Source organism: Trypanosoma melophagium (genome assembly GCF_022059095.1).
Source record: "Trypanosoma melophagium isolate St. Kilda chromosome Unknown ctg4segment1, whole genome shotgun sequence".
In the NCBI taxonomy this organism is placed as follows: domain Eukaryota; phylum Euglenozoa; class Kinetoplastea; order Trypanosomatida; family Trypanosomatidae; genus Trypanosoma; species Trypanosoma melophagium.
In genome coordinates, this window is record NW_027125179.1 from 719,873 (window position 1) to 746,547 (window position 26,675).

Here is a 26,675-nt window from a genome sequence, read left to right on the forward strand (position 1 = left end):
AGACCCCAGTAAACTCCTCTCGCTATCACAGAGGAAAAAAAGAAATACACCGAAGAGCAAACAAAAAAAAGTGAGGGATACAGTAAAAAATAAAAATGTTGTGAAAAAAAAAAGAAATAAGCTAGAATGATGAGTACCCAATTCAGATACCCTTACCTTCCCCGCCCCTTTTTACTGGTTTTTTGCCAGAAGGAATACATAAGAAGAAAGAAAGAGAGAGAGGAAAAAAAAAGTATAGAAGTATAACCAGGAGAGAAGAAAAAAAAAAAGAACGATAGTGCACATTAACAAATAAAAACACACCTGAACACGCAAAAAAAAAAAAGGATGGGTGATTGAGCGAGTAATAAAGCAAAGAAAAGAGAAAACCAGAGAAATGATCTCATAAACCAGCTCCACTCATGGTATTTACAAAGCTTTTTCCCTTTCTCTCTTTTTCTCTCTTCCTGCTTAGTGTCAATTTGTGCGGAAAAACGCAGTTTAAAAAGGTAAACTCACCATTTCTCATTCGGGGCGATCGATTCCATCATTTATTTCAATCTGTGGGAATAATAGGCACCAACAAACGATCGTAGGTATCACGTTGAACAACCATGTAACCATTCTCTTGATGTACCACCGCGTAGCCCTCTCCACTACGGCAAAGATGATCTACTATTACCTCCCTCTGAATCGCACTAAGGTTTCGTAGTAGAACAAGATCACGACGAAATACAAGCCTTCGACATTCTCTTTCCCAAGTTAGTAGTTGATCACAAAAAGCCTGTGGAATGACCCCACCTATATAGGCATCAGAGGCATTTAAACACCTATTTCCAACATTACTGTCGTTTGTATTTAATTCTTCTGTAGATCCTTCATTAATGCTATTATGATGATGTTTAAACATTGAAGGATGTGCCTTAACAGCTAGAAATCGAAGAATATCCAAGGCTCTAATACCTCTACGCAAAGCGGCAGCAAATGAAGCGCGTGTAACACGGTAACACGCAATCATATTATCTACTTCAGATTCTTTCACTCCAAACTGATCAAGAATATTTAAAAGGTCTGGATTTCGTGTATAGGCATAAAGACGAAAGTTAGTTTCTGTAATTATAGTGTCCTCATCCTCACGACGTACACGGTGTGATGGACCTCCTTCATCATTAAGCAGCGCTGTAGTACAAAGGGGAGATGATGTGCTCCAGCTAAGCGCATGATGAAAATGGGGAGAGAGTACAAAACAACGAAGTCCATTACACATTAATGGATAAACAAGTCCAACCTCCGAGAGACGTGCTAAAAGGTGAAAAGCTACCAAATCCTTTTCCTTTGAAGGAAACAAATAAACAAACTTACTTGTATCAAGGATAAATAAAATAGACAGTAATTTCCAAAGTTCAGAACGTTTTACACCCTTCTCATTTGTCAAGGCCAGTACACGATCCAGTGCTACTGATACAAGCGTCCACCACTGTTGTTGCAATGATTGCATGCAAAAACTTAAACCCTCTGAAGTTACCCCGTTAACTTCTGGTGAGGGAGGAATCAAACGAGAATACTGCAGCATAGAAGCAATTGGTTGACCACGCTTCTCTCCAAGGGGATCTATAGACCCTGCAAGGGCACATGCTGTTACCATATGGAGAATATTACGACTTGTATTTAATGCATTCTGTAAGGAAACATTTGCAAGCGGGATTCGCTCCATTTCTGGTCCATAAATCCGGGCATTTCCTGACACTTCGTAAAGATTCCATTTTCGACTACTCTCTGGGAGAGGATCCCATGCGCATTCCAGTGACTTTCGCATAGCACACCAAAATGGATGGATTGGTTTGCCTTCTTGTGGATCTGAAAATATCTTTTCTGTAAGTTCTGCCATTGATGCAATAGAGAAAAACACTGTCACCTCATCGTCCAAAAGTAGAGGATCTGTTATACGTCTCCCATTTTGCATAGATGCAACAAACTCTTGAAAACAAAACACTGCAAGGGCTGGACACTCCATCAACAGAGCTTCACGCTCTGAAAATCCAAGTAACTGATCAAGAAAGGATGTATTCATTTCTCTTCTCAGTTTTTTTCTTTCGTTTCTTTTCTTTTCTTCTATTTTAGATACCTCCCTGGAGTTTTTTTTTTGTTAACCGAAGAAAAAGAAAACAAAAATCTTTCCAGAGCTTTTACCAACCCCAACACGTCCCCGTCCCTTCGTCATATTTCCCAAAAGAAGAAGAAACACAAAACAAAACAAAACAAGGAAAATATAGTACACGAATACTCATCCGCAAGCAATATTTAAAATAGAAATAGAAATACCAATAAAAAAAAGGGGATTGGCAAATGCTCTGCAATTCATTTCAATAATAAAAGCGTTTTTTTTCCCTTTTTTTTTCTGTTAATGAATTTCAACTTCTAAACCAAAAAAGCATCTTATATATTTGTATAATCTACTTTATTTTAAGTTAAACACAATCTAATAGCGAAATATGACACATACTCAATTAGTAGAGTAAGACATAGTCAACTCACCTACTTGTATTAGCAACATCTTAAACATGTGGGTGAGTAAACATTTGACCCACAAGAAAGAAAGAACCATTCTGTGCCTGAAGTAATAATCGCCTCGGAGATTATGCTAATCTCAACCTTGATGCACGGGAAGACATTACAATTTCCTTAACTTCATTCTCATCATACCAGGATTTAGCAATTACCTTGGGTGGTGTAAATGCATCAGATACAGAAACATCAGCTAACGTTTGAGGCACAGAACACCGACAAGAGGAAGACTCTGGATTCTGAGCTGTAGTTGCTGTTGCAGCCACTGTCCTCATTCCAGTCTGGGGTACAACAAGTGATGATGAAGGTGATAATAAAACTGCTGATTTCATCGCCACCGCTGCCGCTACCTTTTTTTCTTCTTGCAGCTTCAGTTTAGCGGTATGGGACGAATGTGATGTAGAATGAGAAGGATTATATTTAGATAAATCTCTTTCCTTATTCCTATTTTCGTTAATAGAGTTTTCTTGACTGTCAGGTATTTGCGACCGTGAGGATTGTATCCATTTCAATGTATTATAACTACGTGAGGACAACTGCGTCGTGGACTGCTTTTCCGGTAATACACGAGTATTATTAACTCTATTGGAATGATCAAGTTTTACTTTGGAGATGGCTTTTTCAGCCTGTTGCACAAGCGGTGCATTTGCCTGATATGATGGGGTGACAAAACGTTGCACTTCTCTAAAACTTCTCGGCTCTGTAACTGATTTATTTGCATTTTTTGTGTCCTCTTTATGAGGGGCATTACTTATTAGCATCGTTGTCATAACCCGTCTAGCCACAGTTAAGTCATTTTGCAAAGCCGCAATTAATTCATCCTTCTCATTGCTTCGACATTGCTCTTTTCTGAGGGCAGCTACCAACTCCGTACACCGAGTACGCCATAAATTTTCCAACTCTGTAAGCTGCACTACATTTGCATTCTCCATGCATGTTTGTAAACGTTTCATCTGTGCCCGTAGTTCCATATTGGAATCATATAATCGAATCATTTCTCTTCGCATTGCATCAATACCTCCCATACCCTCCACTTCAGATGTTCTTATATTACCATCAGCAGGAGAAGTCGATCCATTCGGTGGGAGTACACTGCCGCTCTCAGAGCGATTACTTGGAAAAAGAAATGAATTGCTCTTCGTAGGGGGTGAACTATCAAACCACGTGCGGGTTGTGGGTGCGAGTACCAACGCATCTCCAGACTCACCACATGAGGCAAAAGTAACAGTCCTATCATCCGTATTGATCTTCCTATTTTTGTTATATTGTGTGGAGACGGAATTATTACTATTATTATTATTATTATTATTATTATTATTATTAATTATTATTTATATTATTAACAAGCTGAGAAAATGACAATGTGGATCTCATTTCTGCATCTAATAAGGGTGTACAATTGTGTTGTGTTGTGCTGTTGTTTTTCTTTATCTATGTTTCTTTCCTTCTCTTACCTCCTCCTCCTCCGCTAGATATGTTTGGATTTTTTTAAAGGGGGGAAAAAAACGCTTAAATGAAAAAAGGAAGAAAACAAAAATTATGCATATATATCAGATTAATCCCAGAAAAAAAAAATGAAGGAAAGGAATAATAAAAAATAAATACAAAAATATACACATAAAAGTCAAATTGTTCTCTCGAAGTTTCAAGAAGCCCAAAGAATACGAAACGGTGTCCTACCAAATCTTCTACAGATCGTAAATTTCGTTATTGAAGATCCAACTTTCATCTTGTACTATTTTTTCTTTCACTTTTTTTCCATTTTCACTTTTCCGCTTATTTGTATGCATGTATGTATACATGTGCTAAGAACACTTTACTTTAACATTAGAGGAATCAGTCCAAAAAAAAAAGAACAAACATTGAAGTAGTATGCCTCAAAAGAAAAAAATATATAAGAGGAAAAAAAAAGATAGAAACAAAGAAAGAAGAGAGACACAGCGGTGCAATGACAAGAGCACATCAAACAGAATCAAATTAAAGAAGGGTATCGAGTCATAAATCCCCAACCACTCCCCAATTGCTTCTATACCCCACGCAAAAATAAGTCAACAGCAAATTTAGACAAAAAAAATTTCACAGAATTATTTTCTCTTTATTTTAGTCTTGTTTTTAGTTCCGTTCGCCCACCAAAGTTGCGATGATTCATAGACAAGAGAATGAGCATTGAAAAAAGGAAAAAAACAAAAATATTTCCCATCGTCTTTTATTCGAGTTTACAATGGCCCCAAACTGCGAAGGGGTTAATAAAAAGAAATCCCTTCGCCTCTCGTGTCTCATGGAGAAAAGAAGAGAGACGCCGAAGCCCTTAAAGAATTATTTATGCGCAGTAGAATGCATCACCCAAAGAAAAGCACGGAAAAAAAAATCACAGCAAACACAAGAAAAATTAAAACACCAAAAAAAAAAAAAAATGAAGTGCCTAACTCAACATGGGTTGAAACAATTCACTCATAATGGAAGCATAAAGAAAAGATCAAGAAAAAAAAAGCATCACCTCATGGGGACTTCTCAGTCAAAACAAGAAGAAAAAAAGAGTTGATGGTGAAAAAAAACACACAAACACATCATTCTAGTCCCAGTTTTGGAGTAATAAAAACAAATACAAAAGGAACAACACCAAAACCTACCATGGCAACAAAAAAAAAACACATTCAGATAACTTCATTCACCGTTACCGGGGTTTTGTGATTTAACTGAATCGTTGTATGTGCAATCCCTAATTTTTTGCATCGTGCAGTGGCTTTGTCAACAATATTATTAACTTCTTTCATGCTTGAGCACCCATCAACACAGAGGTGGACAGAGAGAATGTTAAAATTTGGCCCTATAGACCAAATATGGAGATCCTCAATATCCCAAACTTTTGGTATCTCCATCAACACATTGTAAACATTCATATAATCTATTGATACCGGCACCTCCTCCAGCAAAATTGAAACAACTTGCTTAAATAAGCTAATTGTTGTAAACATAGTGATAATACCGAATACAAAAGACAAAATAGGATCAGCGAGATTATAGTAGCTATGGGCACTAATGTAGCTTCCCTTAGTCCAAACGTTTCCAACCCACATAACACATGCTGATAGAATAACTGCTAAAGACTGTAGACAATCACCAGCTACATGTAGCATGGCTGCTCGTATATTCATATTATCAGAGTTATAACTATGAGAATGGGTATCTGGGAAGAGTGAATGCTCATTCTCCATATCCTCATCCCTCTCTAGGTCTGAGTGTATCCTTAAAAACCCCATAGTGTCTGACTCCATAGCCATCTCATCCACGTTATCTCCAACACCACTGCCGAATCTATGCTCATGAAGATCACGTTGTTGGTGTTGGTTGTGGTTGTGGCTATGGTTATGGTTATTGTCATGATTGTGAATGTGACTGTGATTATGATCGTGGGGTATGGTGCTTGTGGCCAGTGTACCGTGGCTGTGACCGTGTGCCCCACCATGAAGCACAACGGCTAGAACCACGTTCATGCCCATACCAAAGATGCCAATGAGGGTCATGATTTTTGCATTAATAGGTTCACATTCACGTCTCTTGGGGTCGGCTGCGCACTGGATAACCTCTGCGGCCCGTTCCACCGCGCTGGCAAGAATCCATACGACGAGTGCCCACGTTGTGGCTACGGATAAAAGTGCGCCAACAACCTCCGCGCGACGCCACCCGTATGTGCCGGTGGCGGTTGGTGCCCACGCGGCGGCGTGTGTGGCGAGGAGGGCGATGCCGATGGCGAGCACGTCGCTGGCGATATGGGCGGCGTCGGCGGCGATGGCGAGGGAGTGGGCGGCGGCGGCGGCGATGGCCTCAGCGGCGAGGAGGACGGCGCAGACGGCGATGGCGGCCCGAAGTGCCCGGCGGGGGGCGTCGGCGGCGGCGGGGGGCGTCAGGGAGCAGCGGACGGGGGGGTCCATCGCCGGCAGGAGAAGACGGGGGACGGGGAGACCTCTGCGGGGATGAGAAGAAAAGAATCGGGGAAAAGAGATAGAAGAAGGGATATCATTTCAAAAGGTGGAAAAGAAGTAAAGGAGAGGGAAGCCCGCAAAAACAAATAATAAAAAAAGGAGGAAATGAAGGAACACAGTAAAATCAAGTGTCAACGCCCAAACTCCTTGAGGGTTTCCGGGTAGCTCCTTTTTTCTTTCGTTCCTCTCTTTTTGTCTCGTAACAATTACCCATACGTTCCATCTGTGAATGGGCCGGTACAACAAAAAGACAGAAATAGGACAAAATCAAAAAAAAAGGGAAGGAGAAATAGGAAGAAAGAAAGAAGGAAAAAAGTAAAAGTAAAATGTCCCAGCTCATATGGATTGAAAAAGCCATCACATGAGTAGTGCGAACAGAAAAAAGGAAAGTGAAAGTGAATACAACAAAAAGGATAGCAGGTTATAAGCAACTGTTACACTCCAGAAATGTATATGCGTGCAATCATTCACCTTTCTCTTTCTTTAACTTCCTTTTCCGTGATCTACCGTTTATCAAATCCACCTAATTGTATCTCGGACACTGAAGGATGGGGAAAAAGAAAAAAACACGTATAATACACGGGAAAAAAAAAAAGAAAAGGAAGCCTTATTTTTTTTTTTGTTAATAATAATTCCTCGTTCATTTTCCTCCTAATCGGTGAATCGTTCTTATTGCTTTTGTTGTGGTTATATATATAATAAAAAAAAAACAACTAATACCATATATATGTACATGAACTGATACCATAAAATATTCATATATATTTATATATGAATATTTATGCTACAGTATGACGTTCATCCATCTCTTTCGAAGATTAACAGAAAGAAAAAGAAAAACAAAGAACAAGAAATCATCACTCTCATTTCTTTTTTCTTTCGTTTTACTCTTCTATTGCATTTATCCCTCTCGTTACGTCCTTTTTTAATCCATGCTCTCACTCTCTTGGTCACTATCATTATCGTATTCTACCACAGTCCATCTATTTCCCCGTGATCTTTGGGGTATTGACTCTACCGCAGCTACGGAATTCACGGAACGTAACCCCGGTTCTTGTTCTTGTCGCCGTTGTTCATCCTCCCGTGCTGCGGGTGGACGAAGGCCACTAATCTCAGTAGCTTTCTTGTAAATAGCTATTTCAGCCGCGGCATCAAAGTCATTACTATTTAGCGATGGAAGCACAATATCGCCATATTCTGCCTTGTAGTCTTCTTCTCGCATTTGTGAAGGACGTGGCGGGCGTTTCACATGAACACTTCGCTTTAGCGCCTCAAAGAAATCTGTTGGTGATGAAATAGCTGCTTCTCCTACTATGGATGTTGGTGTTGCCGTATTATTGGCTGAAAAGGCCTTTTTTGGTGTTGAGGTCGCTAACGCTTCACGCATAGCCGACTTGGACAACATGTGTGGAAATGCCTCGTCTGCCGTAAAGTGTCGTGAAGTCGCTTGTATGTTGTCATCCACCCTACACACCTTACCAACTGCATCACCTACAAAGGAAGAAGGAGCAGCAGTGAAATCGGCAGCAATACTGGTAGTAGTAGTAGTAGTAGTAGTAGTAGTAGTAGTAGTAGTAGTAGCACCACAAGTAGCATCAGGTGTGATGTCCAGATCATAAGGAACATCCACCCATCGCCTGTGTTCTGCGTAAAACTCTGCCTGTAGTTTTTGTATCTTTGAAAGGAGTGCATCACGAGCCTCAGCAATCACACGATCCCGTGATTCTTCCTGCTCAGTGCGCATTGCAAATTCCAGAACATCCACAACTGTGTCATCATCACTTTCTCCTTCATATTCATCCCTCCTGGTATGATTATGACCATTATTGTTGTTACTGTTGTTGTTTTTAGTATGTGGTACTTCTCCATTATCATCTTTCTCTACTGCTAATCTCCCTCGTTGTATACCAAGCGTGCTGGGGAGACTCGCACGCACGGCGGCATAAATCGCCTCCACATCATCTTTTATGGAATCTTTCGTGATATCAAAGCCAGATGACGCCGTTCCACGATTCTTCTTCACCTTTACACTTCTCCCTGTGGAGTGCGGAGGTGCAGAAGCGGTGGAATTTCGTTGCTTTACTTGTTTTTCCCGTTCTTCTTCTTCCTCTTCTTCTTGTTGCAGGCGCCAGCGGAGGTAGAGGGCGCGATCGCGACAGACTTCTGCGGTGAAGAGGCCGGTGTCGATGTGGGCGACTTCCCGCCGCTCCGCCGGGGTCTGCGGGTGGGCGAGGACGTCCTGCACACATCTTGCGACATTCTCCCACAACTCTATCGGGGTATTATTATTATTATTATTATTATTATTATTATTGGTAGTAGTAGTATTAGTGGTAGTATTGTTAGTGCTGCAGAGAGCTACAGCATCTAGCGGGGCGTTAAAGCGTGCTGCAAGTAAGAGTATATAGTGATCTATGAAACTACTGAAGCCATGCTTGGATTCTGACATGATCCGTTATACTCCCGTTAAACAGTGGAAGATGGACTCAGGTGTAATAAACTCCAAAAGAATTCTATTGAATACACAAGTCCAGTTTATTTTTTTTAGAAGTTTTCCTCACGACTACACCTTCCTTTCCCTTTCCTCTTGTTTTTTTTTTCTTTTCTTCGCTAGCAGAGAAATTCAATATTCCAAAAGAGAGAAAGGAAAAAAATTTACAGTGTAAAAAAAAAACATTGATTAATTTCATTATGCAGAAATATATATATATATATATATATATATATATATATATATATAGTTATCCATTATACATACCATGATGTAGGAAAAAAAATAAACAAAAAGAAAAAGAAGGAAAAAAGTCTTGTACAAGGTAATATACATTCTCCACCCTTTCTCAAATCATTCAAATTCCAAAATACCTGTGTAGACTCACAAGTTGATGCATGTAGAAATCCATCCCCATGAATCATGGCATTGTATTCACTTACATTTAATAAGCATTTAGGGCACATTTACGCATTCCAAAAACTACAAACAGAGACAACAAACAAAAAAAAACACATACACACATACACAGACGTATTATATACAGTCAGGAACCAAAAGAAAAATGCCTTCACAGTAATCACAAATTATATAATTTTACATACCCACATTCTTGACCCAATCTGGTGTTTCTAGCCAATGAATAAAAAAAATGACTAACACAAAGAGCAATCCAACTGGTAGAAACTAACATTTGAAGAACGAAAACAAAACAAAAAATGTCAGAGCACAATATAGTTTCCGAACAGACTAGTCAACTGAACTCAAACACAAACTTCAAATGGTAAAGACTCGGCCAAAAACAACAACGCCAACAACAAATTTATAACTTGCAACACTACAACCAAATGATAAATCAAAAACAAAAAAAAAGCGAAAACCTCACAACCCCCGTAAAAGATCTGGTTCCTCTGGCATCACTATCTCTCTAAGCCATTGATGAATCCACTGATGTGTAGTCATAGACCCTATTAATCTTGCATGATTTAACTTTGCGGAGGTAATGTAACGACCCGTATAACTCCTTCCATCTTTGCTTTTAGATCTACTTTTCTTGTCCGTTTGAGAACCATTAGCGCCATTCACCGCACCCGCAGTTCCATCTCCAGTAGCAACTCCAGAATTCGTAAAAGCAGAAGTAACTACACTTGCACGCCCAGCGACTGAATCACGGTTGGTCACACTAAAAGGTTTGCAAATGCTGTTCCCAGGTTCCACATCATCACTATCAGCTTTATTTTGTTCAACACTATCATTATCATCTAAAAAATCGTCATCCTCCCCAAAAGTATCACCCAAACCAGCACTGTGATAACCATTTTCATCAATATTTGCACCAACAGTAGCTAATGACAAAATGGCGTGCGGCACTCTTTTGAAAATCACAACATCCCCATCAAAGGATTTATTACTAGTTTTTCGTGTATAGCTTCTAGGACTTCTCACCGTGTCTTCACACTCATTCGGAAGAAAAGCCACACGTCTATAACTCATTTTGGGACTTCCAGAATTATTTGTTGCACCCAATCTCGCCTCATTTGTATCAGTATAAGGAGTTAAATCACAATCTACATTTAAATTAACCTTCCCGCTGGCTTCACGCACTGCAGCTGCTGCAGGTGTTACTGTTGCCCACCTTTCCTCTTTTTGCAAAGCACTAGGAGCACCAACAGTTGATACACCGCCTATGGATTTCCCCCAAATTCCTCCTCCCTTCTCAGTTATAGGGGAAGAATAAGAAGGAGAATTTGTAGGATCCGCATTACCGTCAGAAACTGTATTTCTATTCATGGGGCCTCGTTTTCGCTCAAGTTTCTGTTGTTGTTGTCGTTGTTGTTGTTGTTCTTGTTGGTAGCCATTCCCCAGTGATCCTGTTAGGTTTGTTTGGAACTTCTGTTTTGTAACCTTTCCTCCCATTGACGAATCAGACGATCCTCTGTCACTATATTAATTTAAAATCTTTTATTGCTATTTTGGTCTACATTAAAAGAAACAAAAAAAGGGGTGTCGCGTCCCCGCGGGGCGCTTCAGTTTCCTTCTTCGTGGACCTAAAATAATACTATACACACGTGAAAGTAATTAATTTTCCCTTTCTTTTTTTTTCTCTTTTGTAAACAAAAAGAAAAGGAAGGAACAACCTGTTTATATATATATATATATATATATATATATATATATAATGGTGTAAATGGGTTCTTGTACTTATTACTGAAAAAAGAAAAGAGGAAAAGCAATAGGTTTGATAACCACAACACTGATATCAGATACAATACAGGGAGTTTTTGTTCTTTTCCTTCTTTCCTGATGTGCTGTTTTTTTTTTTTTTTGTGTGTGTGTGTCGCGCGCACCGACAAATACAGAAACATAAATACATACACCCACAGAGACATCCGTTCAGTACAAACTGGAGAGTATCTATAGAAACATCCAGTGCCCCTTTGCCTTACCACTGTCAAACGAAAAAAAAAAATTAAAGAATGGTGAGTAACCACACAACAAACCCATTTGCTGAGAAAATATATTTACTTCTGTACGATTTTTTTGTTCTTTAACCCTGCTGTTTTTTTCTCTTTTTCACACCGCAATGCACATTCTTTTCTTCCACTATCTTGTGGTTTCACACGGTAACATGATGTTATCACTGAAATAATGTCAGTTCATTTAATTTTTGCATCGTCATAATAATTTCTACAAACACCACCGAATAAAAAAATGAAAAAGGAAAGCGAAAAAAAGAAGAAACCAAAAAAATGAAAAGAAACTGGCGAAAAAAAAAGGTAAAAAAAAAACATGGATAAGGCAATGAACGCTTTTTCTTGAGGGAGAGAGGAGCACAAAATAAAATGGCCCCGACAGTAATCTCCACTGTAATCTTCATTTATTTATTTATTTATTTTTGTTCATAATTTTTTTTAACCACTTCACTAGCAACGCACAAACATCTCCTTTAACGATTGGTAGGCCATATTAATTTCCTTGAACTTCTGCTCTGCCACTTGTTGTTCCTGCAGATCTGCGCCAATCCACTTGTCCGGGTGCCACCGCAGTGCCGCCTCGTGATATGCTCTGGCGAGTAACTTTGCATTGAGACCGGCCGCGTTGTCTAAGCCCAACACCCGTGCACAGTGTGTCTTTGACTGCAGCTGTGCAATGCCGTTACTATTGCTTTTGTTACCACTGCTACTGTTGTTGTTACTACTACTCTGCCCATTGGACGATTTACGTTGTGTGTCAAAAGAAGCAGCGCTTCGGTAAGAGTGTCCTGCACGAAAACCCTGTTGTTCGTTGTCGCTCTTTTCTGTATAATCATTTTTATTACTACCACTACTTGAACCATGAGAATATTCTTCCTTACGGCGCATATGAATTACCTCAGCAAGCTGTTTTTGATTCTCTTCAGTTGGGGCAAGTTCCACAGCCTTAGTAAGGTCATTTATTGCAAGTTCAAGATAATCAATACCTGCTTTAGCTCTATCATAAAGAAATTGAAGATAAATACGTGCTCGTCGCGCGTATGCTTTGGCATTGGAACTATTTACTTGTATGGAACGGTGTATATCACCTAGTGCTTCATCCCATCGACCTCCCTGCATACAGGCTGCAGCACGATTGCAGTATGTTACAGCAATGAGAGACTTATTAAGAGGGTCAAGTGAGAGACAACGTGTGTAAGCCATATAGGCCTCACTCCAATCTCCATTTTCGTATGCATTATTACCACGATCACGATGGCGTTCAAAAGAACTTATAGTGCGTTCTAAATGGGCAAAACGACTGTCTTCTGAATTACCCTCATTCTCTTTCTGGCATCGAGCAGCACGAATTAATTCAAGAGCTTCTCGTGTTGATTTTGGATCATGTGCACAAAAAAATAGACATTTCGCATGAATAAACATAAGTTCTGAGTTTGTAGGATGTGCTACACGACGTCTTTTTACGTAATCTAAAGTACGCCATGAATCGATATGAAGCAAAGCCTCTAACTTAAGACAATGCCATGGTAAACTGCATATACCAGTAGAACCAAATACACGTAGTAGTTGATCTGCGCACGATACACTTTCTGTCCAGCGACTTTCCTTCATATGAGTGTAATACATTTCAAAAGCCCGTGTTGCCTTCATCTCATCTGCTATATTACGTTCCTCCGTTGGGTCTATACAAAGTTGAAGTGCAATACGGTAGTGTCGTTTTGCATCTTGAACTTTATTTCCATAAAGGAGAGCTCGAGCCGCTCGCCAGTGCGCTTTAAGATTAGAAGGAGAACGTCGCAGTACAGTCTCACAGTCCATAAGGGCTAGTGTATGTTGATTCATCAATAAATACGCCACAGCTCGATTACAAAGAAGAATATCGTTATCAGGATCACGTTCAATCGCTTCACTATACGCTTGTACCGCTTCTTCATATTGTTTATTTTGCACATATTTATTTCCTTCTTCACGGCGTAACTGTACAAAGGCAGCGTTCGTATCAAGATTGCGGTAAGAACGCAAACTTTGTTCAGGACGTCTTTCCTTTAAGTTATTCCCTTCTTCACCCCTCTCACGTGAAAAACGACTCTTACTACTTCGTTGATTAAGACTATTTTGTTTAAATGATGAACGTGGTGTGTGGGGAGCGCGTGGTGTCGACGGTGCGGATGTTGAAAACGCGGCTACAGCGGCCATCGCTGCATCAACAGCTACAGCTGCAGCTTCATTCGCCTCACGAAATCCAGGTATAGCACCTTGTGGTTTAAGTCTAATTTTTAAATCACGCCTTACTGTTAATACCGGTCGCCGTGTCACCTCAGTCCTATTAACAGAACTAGCAGAAGCAATATCTCTATTTTGCTTTTGGTTTTGTACGGTGGGTCGCACCATGCGTCGCATCACTACGGACACTCCCGTGCCTGACGCATCAACCACCTTAATACCATCAGTGGCTGAACCAGCCCGCTCCATTGGTCTCACATTAGCATCCTTCACATTACTGCTACTACTAGTGTAAGCAGTATTGGTACTGTATCTTCTTCGATATACTTGAGAAGATGCTGGTCGATTTACCTGTGGTCGTTCAAGCGCTAGAGCAACTCCGTAAATACGAAAAAGATCTGACTGTGGCTGTGGACGCCTAGGTATTGCAGAGAAACAAGAAGCTTGGTTAGTGGCAGAACAAGTAGTGCTTGTCATATCTGCCATCCATCCCCCAAGACCTTTTTGTGAAGATCGAACACGTACATTTCCTTTTGAATTAGCTGGACGAATTATCTCCTCATTATCTTGATTAGAAGAACTACGCATAGTTGTCACCCGATCCCCCTTTGAATCGGCGGTTACATTCTTTATCCCGGCCTCTGGATTTGACGACAAAAGTATGGAATGCGAAAACTTATCCGAGTTAGAGGAACAAGCTGAAAACGAAGAAAATGAAGAGGAAGAGGAAGAGGAAGAATGGGAACCTTCGGAGGTGTACTCAGAGGAGAAGATTTCCGGTTCGCTGTGTGCCTTTCCCTCCCTATCCTCAGAAATCTTTAGATACTGCGCGGCGCAGTTCTTCAGCTCCGCGGCCTCCAGCAGTTCGCGGTCAAGGGCCTCCACCCGCTCCCTCGCCCCCGCCCGGGCACACCGCCGCCGCTCCGCATGGACCCGCCGCCGCAGCCGCTCAATCCCCCGCAGGAGATCCTCCTCCTTCGCCCCTCCCCTCTTCTTGAGGGCCTCTTCCTTTCCTCCCTCCTCCTCCTTCTCCTCCTTCTCTACTTCCCTCTCGGTGAGTCCCAGCCGCTCGAGCCGCCCCCGCATCGTCTCCACGCGCTCCTCGAGGGACTCCACCACCACCCACCGCAGGGCCCCGCCAAGGTGACGCACACTCATTGCTACAAACTCCCTATAGGGCCATAATACAAAGAAGAAGAAGCATAGTAAAATAAGAATAAGCGAGAAAAAGAAAAGGAAAAAGTGAATACAATGAGATGCAACCGATATAGGTATACGCAGTTTTAAGGCAATATCAAGGAGACCAAGAAGAACAGAAGAATGAGACAAACACAACACACACAACAACAAGAAAAAAAAAAGAAAAATAGAGAGATTCAGAACATTGCTGCAAAAACAAGAAAAAAAAGACAACCAAGCACCAAAAAGGGGAAAAAAAACGTACTGAATAATGCCAGAGAAACTCCTAACTTTCTCGAGTGACAAAAGTCAGCGGAGTTTTTTTTTCTCTGTGATACGAAGCACAGATATTCACACATCCTCTTCACTTTCATCGCGTGTTGCTGCGTAGAAGAAGACATAAGAGGCACATGGTCGAGGAAGGAAACTAGAGCTCGATTTCAAAATAGCAATAGCAGAAAAACAAAAGAGAAAAAGAAGCCATAACAAGAAAAAAAAAAGAGCATGAGCTCACACCGGGAAGGAGAGGGGTGGGGGGAAAAAAAAGAAGCGAATAATAACAAAAAAGGGGGGGGGGGGGGGGGGGGGGGAAGTCCCCATACACAGAAATTGAAGAGGGAAAAAGTACAATGAGAAAAAAAAAGAACATAAACAACTCCCCATATAGGAGGCCTATACACAGTACATCCCATACCCATAGGAAGCTATCGCTAGCCCTGTATACCCCTCCCTTCGGAGCAAACAAGGAAAACAAAAAAAAAAGCGAGAGAAAATGAAATATAAAAAATCAACAAACTTCACTCATACATCCTGAAAAAAAAAGGGGGAAAACAAAAAAAAACCCTAATTTCTTCCCGGTGGTTGTCGTTCTTTATGAGGCGCCTTGCCACCCCTTGAGATATTAGCATTGCTCACGGTATCTACGCCATTATTGTTTCTAGAGGCGGCAACCATATTCCTAACGGAGGTGACAAAAGAGCTCCGAGCTCCAGGAGGTTTAACTGGTATCACAACCCCAGTAAGAGGTGAGGAATTACCTCCTCCTAGTGATATTTCTCTCGTATTTATCCCTTCCCCAACTATATTGTTTATGTTCCCTTGGTTTCTTTCAAGAGACTCAATCATGGCGTCAAAAACAGCGACCCTATCAATAGGTTTATTCTCATTAAGACCTTGCATCATTACTCCAAAGATTGAATCAATTGAATGTTGCTCTATGTATTTACTAAATATTACATCACGTACAGCACGTCCAGCATTTCCTTTCGTTTGCCCTCTTTCACTCCTCCCAGTTTCTTCAGAATTAGATTCTTTAGTTTTCTTGGGTTGTGAATTCTCAACATGACGCTTACCCCAGTATATCCCATGAAGGTAACTGAGAGTTTGCATAGGGCCTCCATAATTGAGCAGTGCCACCGATGCCGGGCGCCACGGCTCATTCTTATATTCTGAGTTCCATGAAAGCAAAAGTGCCAAGCGATATGCCTTGGCTGCGGTCATGTTTTCACTTGAAATAAGTGAGTTAAAGAAGTAGTTGTATATTTCATTTGGTTCTTTACCCGATACTCCAAAAATAGGCATAAGGGCAGCACGATGAATTCCCACCCCACTTTCACGACCCAAAACATGAGAAACGAATAAATCTGCACTTTGGTTAAATGGCACTCCTCGAAGAAGAGAGACGAAACGACTAGAACTATGCACAGATGAATCGTTACTGCCTTTCTCTTCTGTTCTACACCTCCTCCAACCTTCAGGAGTTCTTACCACTTCGTGGATTAAAAGAGCAGTTTTACTTGTTTCTTTCGTATTGTTGCAAAGCAAAAAAGCATAGGTTGGAATTCCTACATGAATGACACCTAGTGCCTTCCGCAGCAATTTTTCCCATGGAACATAGCGCCATAATTCTTCTGACTCTTTTTTTCGAGATATTTTAGAATGATTTTCTTCTGGTAAATCCTTTCCTGATGCATTGCAACCAACATCATTGATATTCATATAAATTACCATATTTGTTGTAGCATTCGTTGATTCTTCTGAAACAGTCCTTGAAGGTTCTCCAACAATAGTATCAGATATTCGTGTAATAGTAGGCATTTTTGTGGCATAGGTAGACCAAGGAACCTCTGAAGACAGAATTAAATCCCATGGACGATAGGTCATAAAAGGTGCCCATTTCAGTGCACAACTTAGTGAAGGATTTCCTGATTGTAAAGCGGGAAATGGAATAGGTGTGTGTTTTGGTGTCCAAGTATGAATAAAACACACCTCACTCACCTTTGATAACGCATCATGTATTTGTGTTGCAGCAGGAGGTAGAAGCTGCTCAATTGGAGTAATATATCGTTGATACAAACTACGCATGAGGGTGTTCCAACGTTTTTTAATACTTTTCTTTCTTTCTTCTTCTTCTTTCTCTCCCTGAGATTTGTTTACTTCTAATAGTGTGTAAAGAGACTCAAGGCTTTTTAACTCATCCGCAGCCAAAATATCCATAGCTATAGGTGCCATATGCACTTCCCCTTTGAATATAACATATGCAGAAGCCTTAGTATTAGATATCATACTGTAAATTACAATGGTAACCTGTTGTTGTATACTATACTCTTGTAATTCATGCGCTAGAATGTATGGACCAGAGGATGTTATCCATCGTATGGTAGGGTCTAACATGGGGGATATTTCAAGTCCATCAACTACAGAGAAGCGATTCTTAGAGACGATTTTACTCTGATTCTTTGAACATGCATCCATTTGAACTTTGATAAGATCAATTCCCGCATTAAAAAGATGATGTCCAAGTGCAATATCCAATGCATCAGATATGTTTTTTTGTCCTACATGCCATTCCTCACCCTCACTCCAAAATTTTTGAGCAAGTTCATTTAACTTGGCTAACACAGCAGGTGTAGGAAGTCTTAAAAGGTAATATTCCATAACTCGCATAAGAGTACCATAGGCATCACGTAGTAGTGATTGCAACTTGGTAGAGATAGTAGACTTTTCTGGATTTTCTGGTAATAATAAACTCCATTGTTCGCGTGTAATCTCCCATGTACGATAGAGTGACTCCACTTCTTGACAATATGGATCAAGTAGAGAATCATCTTCCAAGCACGCATCAAGATAGGAAAGATCATCTAATAATTCTTTAGATGTACTTTTCTTCTTTGATTCCATCTGCTTCGAGAGAGATTCATTATTACTCCTTTCACTATCATCTGCAAAAAAGAAATCATCACCCATCGCTTTACGGATTAATATATCACTATACCTATCTACAAATATTTTATCATGATGATAGGTTCCCAGAATATGACGTGATAAATCAGCTACAGTAGAAATAGACCCTGATGAAGCATGATATATCTCTTTTGCATAACGAATTAGCCACATGGGTGATCTTCCATCTCTCCAGAATGGGGGAGCATTGATAACACTTAGAAAAAAATCTGCATTCCTCTTAATCCATCTTAATAATTCTGGTTCCTCTTGTTGTATAGTTGTCAAGACCTCTTTTAGTCTATCCGGATCACGATTCACATATTCAACAATAGAAACCACAAGAGGATGATCTCGGACAAACTCTGGAGCACTCTTATAATCATTTCTTGCAGTTTCAAGGAGATGAAGCAGACTATGTTTGCCTCGTAAAAATACAAAATGTTTTAAAATACGGTACATATCGGACTCTGTTGAATTATCTTGGATATCTTTATCATCACGAGTTGTTGTAGCATTCATACTAGGAGTTGAAGTAAAAATATTACTCTTTGTTTCTGTTGTTCTTCTCGTTGGCACAGCAGCACTAGAAGAAGGAGCTGTACCCCTCCTTCTCATCATAGCATCGATAGGCATTCTTTTTCCCACAATAAATTGGTCTGCCGATTTTACATCTCTAGTTTTCCCCGCTTTACCTTTCACTGAGGCCTCAGTACTCTTCTGATAATTTGGCTTTCCCACAACCAGAATAACACCATTCGCTGGTATTGCCACTACATCATTTTCCTCCTTTTCCTCTTCCTCACTATTTTTATTCCTTTTTTCTTTCTCTTCTAGTATTATTTGTTCGTCTTGTTTGTGTTTGTTACCCTTCCCTGTGGCTGGATGTAACAACTTGCCGTTTGCGCAGAGTTTGATGCTCTCCGGCTGCAGTTGCAGTTGAGTGGCCGCCGCCGCGAGGAGCCGCTGCAACGTGAAGGGCGGGGCGACAGTGCACGTCCGACCGGCGACTGTCTTGAGATGCACCACCGCAGGCATCTCTGTTGTTTGCTTACACTCGTATGATTTGTGTATGTGCATGAAGAAGTAAATAAAAATATATACAGATGAATGAATGTGTTTTGGTGTAATGTGTATGTATGTGCGTGTGTGTGTGTGTATGTGTTTGTATACAGTGAAAATGGGATTCAGGGAGACACACCACACGCTACTTGATGGTACCTCGCACAGAGACGCAGGAAGAGCTATATATATAAACAGATATATATATATATATATATATATGTATATAGATAGATAGATAGATATTAGATATAGATATTACACTGAGATAAAGAGAGAGAAAGAGAAGGCCTTAGTTCCGTTTGTCGCGGTGATAATCAGAGGGTATGCCTACGTAAGATAGAGAACACTATAAACACAAAACAAAAAAACGAAAAAGAAAAACACGCAAGCAAAAAAGGAACTCTACTAATACTACTAAAGAGAAACAAAGAGAAAAAAAAAGAAAGAGAAAAAGACGGAGTGTGGTTAAGTTTATGAAGATTAACGTGATAAAAGTTATCACCTCAGAGAATGACAACAGAAAAAAAGAAAAAACGAAACAACAAAAAGAACAAAAACAAAAAGCAACAAGATTGAGTATAGGGAATAAATAAATGGTGTGAAGGTAATTGAGAAAAATGGCGAGAGGTTGATTGAATAAGTGAAATAAGGAACCAAAAAAAAAAAAGAAAAAGAAAAATAAGGAAAACAGCGGCCGTCACATACACACACACACATATTTATTACAACACTCACACAAAGATGGAGAAACATAACACATTATCGGCGTAGATCATAGCAACCATCACATCAAAACAAATGTCAAGAGACAGAAATAATGAAAAAAAAAATAAGAAAGCATACATACATTATACATTGTATATATATATATATATATATATATATATATATACTCAGAAGTCTAGAAAGAAAGAATGAAAGAAAAAAAAACAAATTAGAGTTGGTGTGGATGTGCACACTCTATTGGTATTGTGCGTTCTTTAAAAAAAAAGATATACCAATATATAGAAATGCCTACTTAGAAGCTGAGCATGCCAGATATATGAATATATATATATATATATATATATTCGTGTATATATTATAAGTGACCAAAGATATTCACTACACGTACTTTTTCGTTCATTTTCTCGTATATAACGATGAGAACAAGAAAAAACACAACAATATCATCAACACTTTGGACGTCTGCCCTTTTCATCTCAGGCCATATGTTACTTTTCACTTGAGATATGTACAGAACGATTGATTTCATCATATTGTATAGAAATTATGCAGAGATAATAATAATAAAAAAATTTTTACACCAATAGTTGTTGTGGCGAATAGAGAACAGGCACAAAAGACTCCCTCCCTCTTTTTCTTGCTCTTTTTTTTTTTTCTTTCTCTCTTTATATCTCTCCGAAATGCATGGACAAAGAAAAAGTAGAATTGGGCAAGTAGAAAAACAATACAATGATACAGTCATGCCCCAAAGCAGAGGAAAAATAAAGAAAAAAAGGGAAGAAAATAAAATAAAATATAATATAATAGAGGAAATCAAGCACACGGAATAAAAAAAATGAAGAGATTCAATCTCTAAAAAGAAAAAAAAAATGACATTTTCACGGAAATCATATAATAATGTCCTGTATATAAATAAAGCTGGTTCAGTTGACAGCACGCTCAAATACAGATAAAAATAAATATGAAAGCCAAGATATATATATATATATAATTTATATATTTTATATATTTTATATATTTTATATAAAAAGCAAAAAGAAAAAATCAGGCTCACTAAGAAAAGACCTTTATGTCACTATCAGTTCATAAAGAAGCACAAACACAAACACACACCTAGGTATATATACGTAGTGTCAAGAAATGTGTCCCTACACAAAGCCTTCCGTGTGGTTCTCTCTCTTTTTTTCTCTTTTTCTCTCTGCGTCGATTTTGTGTTTGTTTGTTTGTTCATGTGTGGATTTATGTGTGATGGAACACATCCGACACGAATAAAGAAAGAAAAAAGAATTCAGCGGAAAAGAAAAACAAAAGAAAAAGAAAAAATGGTTATAAACCATAAAAAAAAAGAACATAGCACATCATCAACCATCTTTAATAGTGAGAGAGAAAGAGAGAAAATCTATTAAATTCTCTTGCTCATCCTTCGTTACATTTGATAATATTAATTATTATTTTTTTATTTCTCTTTTGCTTCTCGTCTTTTTTTTTTACATTATTTACTTCTTCTCTTTTATTTCATTTTCCTGAAGGGGGAAAGAAAGTGAAAAGTTACACTTCCTTCTATCTTTCTCTCTCTCTTCTTCGTTAATGCCCTCCCATTCATTTGGTGCTACTTGGGCTCCAAGCTCTCCTCAACACTTCGTCTCTCTAGTTGCAGTCACAATCCCCTTTATATATATATATATATATATATATATATATATATATATTTATATATATTTATATATTTATATTTATATAAATATTTATATAAATATATATATTTATTTATATATATAAAGGTAAGAGAACTATAAAAATAAAGAAAAAATCCCTTCTTTCTTTACTATAGCTACTGCACGCCTGTTCCTTCTTCTGCCACTGATTTAGTCAACTGAAGCGAAAAATAACGAAGAGCAGAAAAAGAAGTTAATCCCCCGACTATATACACGGAAATTGCAAAATATTAACAAAAGAAAATTTAAGAAAAAAGCACAAGGAACAGAACAAAACAAAAAGGAATTCAAGCATAGAATTTAGGTTCTTGTTGTTTTCTTCTTATTTTCTTTTACTACTAGCACATATAAACACAAGTTTGCTCTTGTTTATAGTTCTTCTTTATTGGCTTTTAGAGTAGTACTGGCAGTGGTAGAGGAGGTAGAGGAGGTGGTGGTACCTAGTAATACCCATTTAACAATTCAAATAATAATAATAATAATAATAATAATAATAATAATAATAATAATAATAATAATAATAATAATAACAATAGTAATAAACAATGGCAATAAGCAGTACCCTTCATCTCCCCTCCTGCAATCATTCCACCCGCTTTGCCACATACATACACATCGTCATATTCCAGCGCAAACAAGCAGCAAAAGGAGTAGCAGCTGTTGCTGCTGCAAGAGAAATTGCAGTAAGAAATAATAAAAATAAGGCCGAAAGAAGAAAAAAAAAGAAAAAGAGAGGCAACGCTTCAAGTCACCACGTTGCGTTAGGCGTGAGTAAATAAAGTTGTTGGGATTAGAACGGTTAGGTTATCATGGGGATTGAAACAGCGTGTAAGTGTGAGTCTGTCTGTGTTTACACAGAGATGTAAGAGATTAAAATAGGAAACAAAGTCCTAGAAACAAAAAAGGATACATACATACAATATATATATATATATATATATATATATATATATTGTTTCGTATACATAGGCATAGAAAGCGAGGAAATAAAGAAATCGATACATCAGTTCCTCTAGAAAAACCAGCAACATGCAAAAAGAAAACATTTCTCAAGCAACATGCTGAGACGGTTCTCAACTGTAAGAGAAAACAAACAAAGAAAAGTAAATAAATAAAGAACATAGAGAACCAGTAGTAGTAATACTAGTAGCAGTACGAAAAAGAGCAAAGCTGTACTTGTGGGTTTCACAAGTTCAGCAGCAGAATCAAAGTAGAAAAGCAGTTGTAGATCAACAACAACAACACTTCTAGTACAATTACTATTACTACTATTTGTTCTCTTATTCTCTTTCCTTTCCTTCTCTTCGCACAAACACAGAAATACACACACAATACAGTTATCGCTGCTGCTTCCTTCCCAGTGAGAGAATTCGGTTACTCCCCCTTCCTCCCTTATATCGATTCATTTCCCTTCCAGACCTCTCCACTCCACTATACACCATCTCCTCCTTTTTACTTCTCTCTCTTTCTCTTTTTCTTTCGCTTTCTCTGCCAAAAACAAAAAGAAAACATAATAACAATAACAATAACAAAATCAAAGTTCTCTCTCTTATTATTCTCTGAGTTCTCCATCACGCGTTCAGTCCCCCTCCATCGGAGAGCGCAGCAGCCGCTCCTTAAGGCGTGCCTACGGAGAATCGAGAAATTGAGAGAAATGAAGAAACAAACACAAAAAACAAAAAGAAACAATGCCTCAAAAGAACGTGAAAAGAAACAAACATAAAAAAGAAGAAGCTCAAGGAAGAAAAAAGACGAATCGCATACAAATCAAAAGAAAAAGAAAAAGAAGAATGCACGTCATATACATGCAAAAACTTGCCCCACGTGCTCACGCACACTCGGTCGTACCGAGAAAAGAGGAAATAAACGCAGAAACAGAAAGTGTGTAACTGCACAAATAAAGTTTCAAAACAAGAAGCAAACAAAAAAAAGATATCACATTCCTCTTTTCTTAATATTTCTCTTTCTTTTTTATTTGTTTTATATCATCCCCTGTTTATTACAATTATTTCTCTTTATTGCCTCGTTTGCATCACCGCTGTGGCTATAGAACGGTAAAAAGAAATTATTCAAATGAACGTCATTGGGAAAACTCTTCACACCTATTCACACCACGACGAAGAAGAACAGTGGCAGAAACCGAAGGAACCCCATAAAAAAAAAAAATGAAAAGAGAACACATCAACAGAAACAGCATCGGAAATCCCACAATAGGGTAAAATAAAGAAAAGGTTGGAAAAGGAGGAGAAAACAGTGCCTCACTTTGGCAGAAAAAACACAAAAACATAAAAATGAAAGGGAACGAAAATAAAAACACAAAGACACACAAAACCAAAATAAAACAAAATAAACAACAAAGGGAAAAGGACAAGAGCAAGAATAATTGCAAAAAAAAAAGAAAAAAAGGGAGAACAATCCGCTCCAAAAAGAGACTCAAAACAACACTGAAAAAAAACAAAACAAAACAAAAACACTCCGCATTTGGGTTTCCATTCACGCTATTCCACAGTTATTTTCTCTTTGAGTTTTTTTTTCTAGTTTCTAACTCACCTGGTGTTTGTGTTCGCATTTCAGATTCTATTCATTCCTACTATAATTGTTTTTTTTTTCTTTCTTTTCCTTTTGTTTCATTTGCGGCCTTTTCTTTTTTTTACTTTTCTCCCAAGTATACGTCTCATTTCCCTTTCGTCTTTTTTCTTTAACCCTTTCCTTTGAACATTCCTGGTTTCCGCTCCTTTTTTTTCTCATATTGTGGACCATTTTCTTTCTGTTTCTTCTCATGTGTCCTCTCTTTCATTTTTCTTTTTCGATTCCTGTTTCCTCCTGGGATGTCCATCATGACTATATCATACCATTTGATTTCTCTTTGGGTTCTTTAAAACAGATTCAGCTATCCGGTTTTCTTAATGATACTGAACTGGCATAACTTATTCTCACAGCAATTATTATTGCCCTATTTTCCTCATCTTTCACCTTCGGCATCACTTTGTTTATTTTCTCCTTTTGACTTGGCCTCATATGGGGAAGGAGGGCGCTGGTGGTCGCTCTATAGTGCGTTGCAAGCCACGAAGGAATTACTCCGTGCGGGGTGGTGCGGGCCGCTCCTCTGCGCTTGTTAGTGCATACGGATTGTTGCGTCTTGTTGGGCTGATCATACGCATTTTGGCGGCTTCCGTCTGAGCGGGAGTCGCCCCGCTGCGCTCCGCGGTCGGTGAGCTCTCACCTGAGTTTTGTTGCTGTGGCTGTTGTGGTACTTGTACCGGTTGTTGCATCTGTTGCCGATCCACATCGCGTGGGAGGGAGCCGGTGGCGTCAATTTCTGTTGGTGTGCCGCTGCCGGTGTAAACGCTGTCGGCGCCGTACTTTTGTGCGACGAAGAGGGCGACTTGACTGCCGTTGATGTACTGCGCCGCATGACGACTGCGGACGTTGACTGTAATATCAGAAACGGGGGAGTCGCCGCGGGAAACATTGTGTGGAGTGATGCCGCTGTTGAGAGAATTGCCGAGGGATGAGTTGAGGCGGGAGACAACATGCAAGAAGCGGCAATTCTCACCCATGCGGCATAAGTGTTTTGTGCGGAAGTGGGCGCAGTGCTGCATCTTTTTCTTTGGAATGGTTCCCTCCGCGTCAAACGCCGTCACGTACTGGCGGGCCCCCAAAGTGACCAGCACCTGATCTCCCGTGTAGTTTACATAAGACTCATTGCTGTTCTGCTCAAACACACGCACAATAATGTCTGGTCGAAGACGGGGGTAATGCATGAGCATTTCGGGTTCTGCAATATGGGTGGTGGTGCTTTCCACCACAGAGAGATCCTCAAAGACGGTGTGAATATCTTCACAAGTAGCACCAAAGTCACACTTTCCTTCCATCGTCATGGCCTCACAAAGTTTAAATTTGGCTTTAAAGTTAGCACCATGTTCATTATGCATTTTCACATACTCGTTGCTTCCACGTGTAGGTAATATAAATTCACTCGGAATGTTGTAATAACGCGTCATTCGTGGGTCATAACACTGAACAAAAAATCCAGCTTCGTAGAGACCTGTGTTTTTATTAATGTCTTGTGTAATATATTGCCACGTGTATTCTTGAGCCACATGAACCTTGGGGCAATATTCACCAAGAGGACAGGTTTGCTTGTACATATATTCTTCGCACACGGCTGCACCATTTTGGGCTCTTGCAGCCGTGGGCACCACGCGGTTCAGACGTGTACAGACCACAATATTTGAACATGGACAAACGAGACGAATTGTAATATGGCGGTCATGATAGGCAGACGAAGTTCCTGAATTAGGACTTCGGTTGCCACTTAGAGGACTGATATTTACCACATGGCGTGCGATTTGTTGTGGTTGTGGTTGTGGTTGGTATTGTTGGAAGAAACCTTGACCACCGCGATACGACTGCTGGCGTGTATTCCTTGGACTGATGCGCATAGATTATCAGTACGTGTATTCCGGTGTGAGTTTGTTTTTTTATTATTTTCCCTTATTGCCCTCTCTCTCTCCCACTCTCTCCCACTCTCTTTCTCTCTCTTTTCTTTTTCTCTTTGTTTTGCTTTCTTTGATTCTTTCTTTGTGTGCTTGTTTCTTTCTCTTACAACTCTGGTGATTCCACCTTCTTTTCTTCTAGTTTCTTTCCTCTTTGTTACTCTTGTTGTTATTACAAACGCAGGACACGTTGAGCCGTAGTGTTACTTACGAGTGGTGAAGTATACTCCAAAAGTTGATATATTGAAGAATAACGGCGCGTTGGTCGCTCTTGTTAATGCTTTACTCCGTGTGAAGCACAATATACTCCTTTGTGCACAACACCGCAAGTAGTCGACACAGAAAGAAGTAAAGAGAAAGAAAAAAAAATTGCTGAAGGACAAATACGGCACAATATGAGACTCCTTTCTTTTCAATCTCCCTTTTTTCTTTTTCTCACTCTATTTCTTTTCTTTTTTTCTTTTTCTCTTACTCTTCACTTCTCTGATCCTTAAACGGTGTTCACTGAACTCAGGCTAAGCTAAAGAGGAAAAGTGGTAAGCACGGGGAAAGAA

At 39.3% G+C, this 26,675-nt stretch overlaps 8 protein-coding genes across 8 annotated transcripts; all 8 read right to left on the bottom strand.

Annotated features, from left to right (window-relative positions):
- Nucleotides 1-535: 535 nt before the first annotated feature.
- On the bottom strand, nt 536-2,050 carry LSM04_001227 (Transcription factor TFIIH subunit p52/Tfb2; the record flags this gene model as incomplete). The annotated part of the gene is made up of 1 exon (XM_067339201.1): nt 536-2,050. One exon carries the CDS (start codon nt 2,048-2,050, stop codon nt 536-538), a length of 1,515 nt encoding a protein of 504 aa, XP_067187723.1.
- A 565-nt stretch (nt 2,051-2,615) lies between these two features.
- On the bottom strand, nt 2,616-4,273 carry LSM04_000035 (uncharacterized protein; the record flags this gene model as incomplete). The annotated part of the gene is made up of 2 exons (XM_067339202.1): nt 2,616-3,774; nt 4,215-4,273. The coding sequence occupies 2 exons, from the start codon at nt 4,271-4,273 to the stop codon at nt 2,616-2,618; spliced, it is 1,218 nt and encodes a 405-aa protein (XP_067187682.1).
- Nucleotides 4,274-5,198: 925 nt separating this feature from the next.
- LSM04_001391 (Cation efflux protein) lies at nt 5,199-6,476 on the bottom strand (the record flags this gene model as incomplete). Its single annotated transcript, XM_067339203.1, has 1 exon — nt 5,199-6,476. One exon carries the CDS (start codon nt 6,474-6,476, stop codon nt 5,199-5,201), a length of 1,278 nt encoding a protein of 425 aa, XP_067187729.1.
- A 976-nt stretch (nt 6,477-7,452) lies between these two features.
- LSM04_007654 (uncharacterized protein) lies at nt 7,453-8,976 on the bottom strand (the record flags this gene model as incomplete). Its single annotated transcript, XM_067339204.1, has 1 exon — nt 7,453-8,976. The coding sequence occupies one exon, from the start codon at nt 8,974-8,976 to the stop codon at nt 7,453-7,455; it is 1,524 nt and encodes a 507-aa protein (XP_067187994.1).
- Nucleotides 8,977-9,900: 924 nt separating this feature from the next.
- Nucleotides 9,901-10,935, bottom strand: LSM04_004212 (uncharacterized protein; the record flags this gene model as incomplete). Its single annotated transcript, XM_067339206.1, has 1 exon — nt 9,901-10,935. One exon carries the CDS (start codon nt 10,933-10,935, stop codon nt 9,901-9,903), a length of 1,035 nt encoding a protein of 344 aa, XP_067187848.1.
- Nucleotides 10,936-11,942: 1,007 nt separating this feature from the next.
- LSM04_003005 (uncharacterized protein) lies at nt 11,943-14,873 on the bottom strand (the record flags this gene model as incomplete). Its single annotated transcript, XM_067339207.1, has 1 exon — nt 11,943-14,873. The coding sequence occupies one exon, from the start codon at nt 14,871-14,873 to the stop codon at nt 11,943-11,945; it is 2,931 nt and encodes a 976-aa protein (XP_067187806.1).
- Nucleotides 14,874-15,737: 864 nt separating this feature from the next.
- Nucleotides 15,738-19,154, bottom strand: LSM04_008364 (XPC-binding domain; the record flags this gene model as incomplete). Its single annotated transcript, XM_067339208.1, has 1 exon — nt 15,738-19,154. The coding sequence occupies one exon, from the start codon at nt 19,152-19,154 to the stop codon at nt 15,738-15,740; it is 3,417 nt and encodes a 1,138-aa protein (XP_067188029.1).
- A 5,542-nt stretch (nt 19,155-24,696) lies between these two features.
- LSM04_009211 (uncharacterized protein) lies at nt 24,697-26,067 on the bottom strand (the record flags this gene model as incomplete). Its single annotated transcript, XM_067339209.1, has 1 exon — nt 24,697-26,067. One exon carries the CDS (start codon nt 26,065-26,067, stop codon nt 24,697-24,699), a length of 1,371 nt encoding a protein of 456 aa, XP_067188068.1.
- Nucleotides 26,068-26,675: the final 608 nt, after the last annotated feature.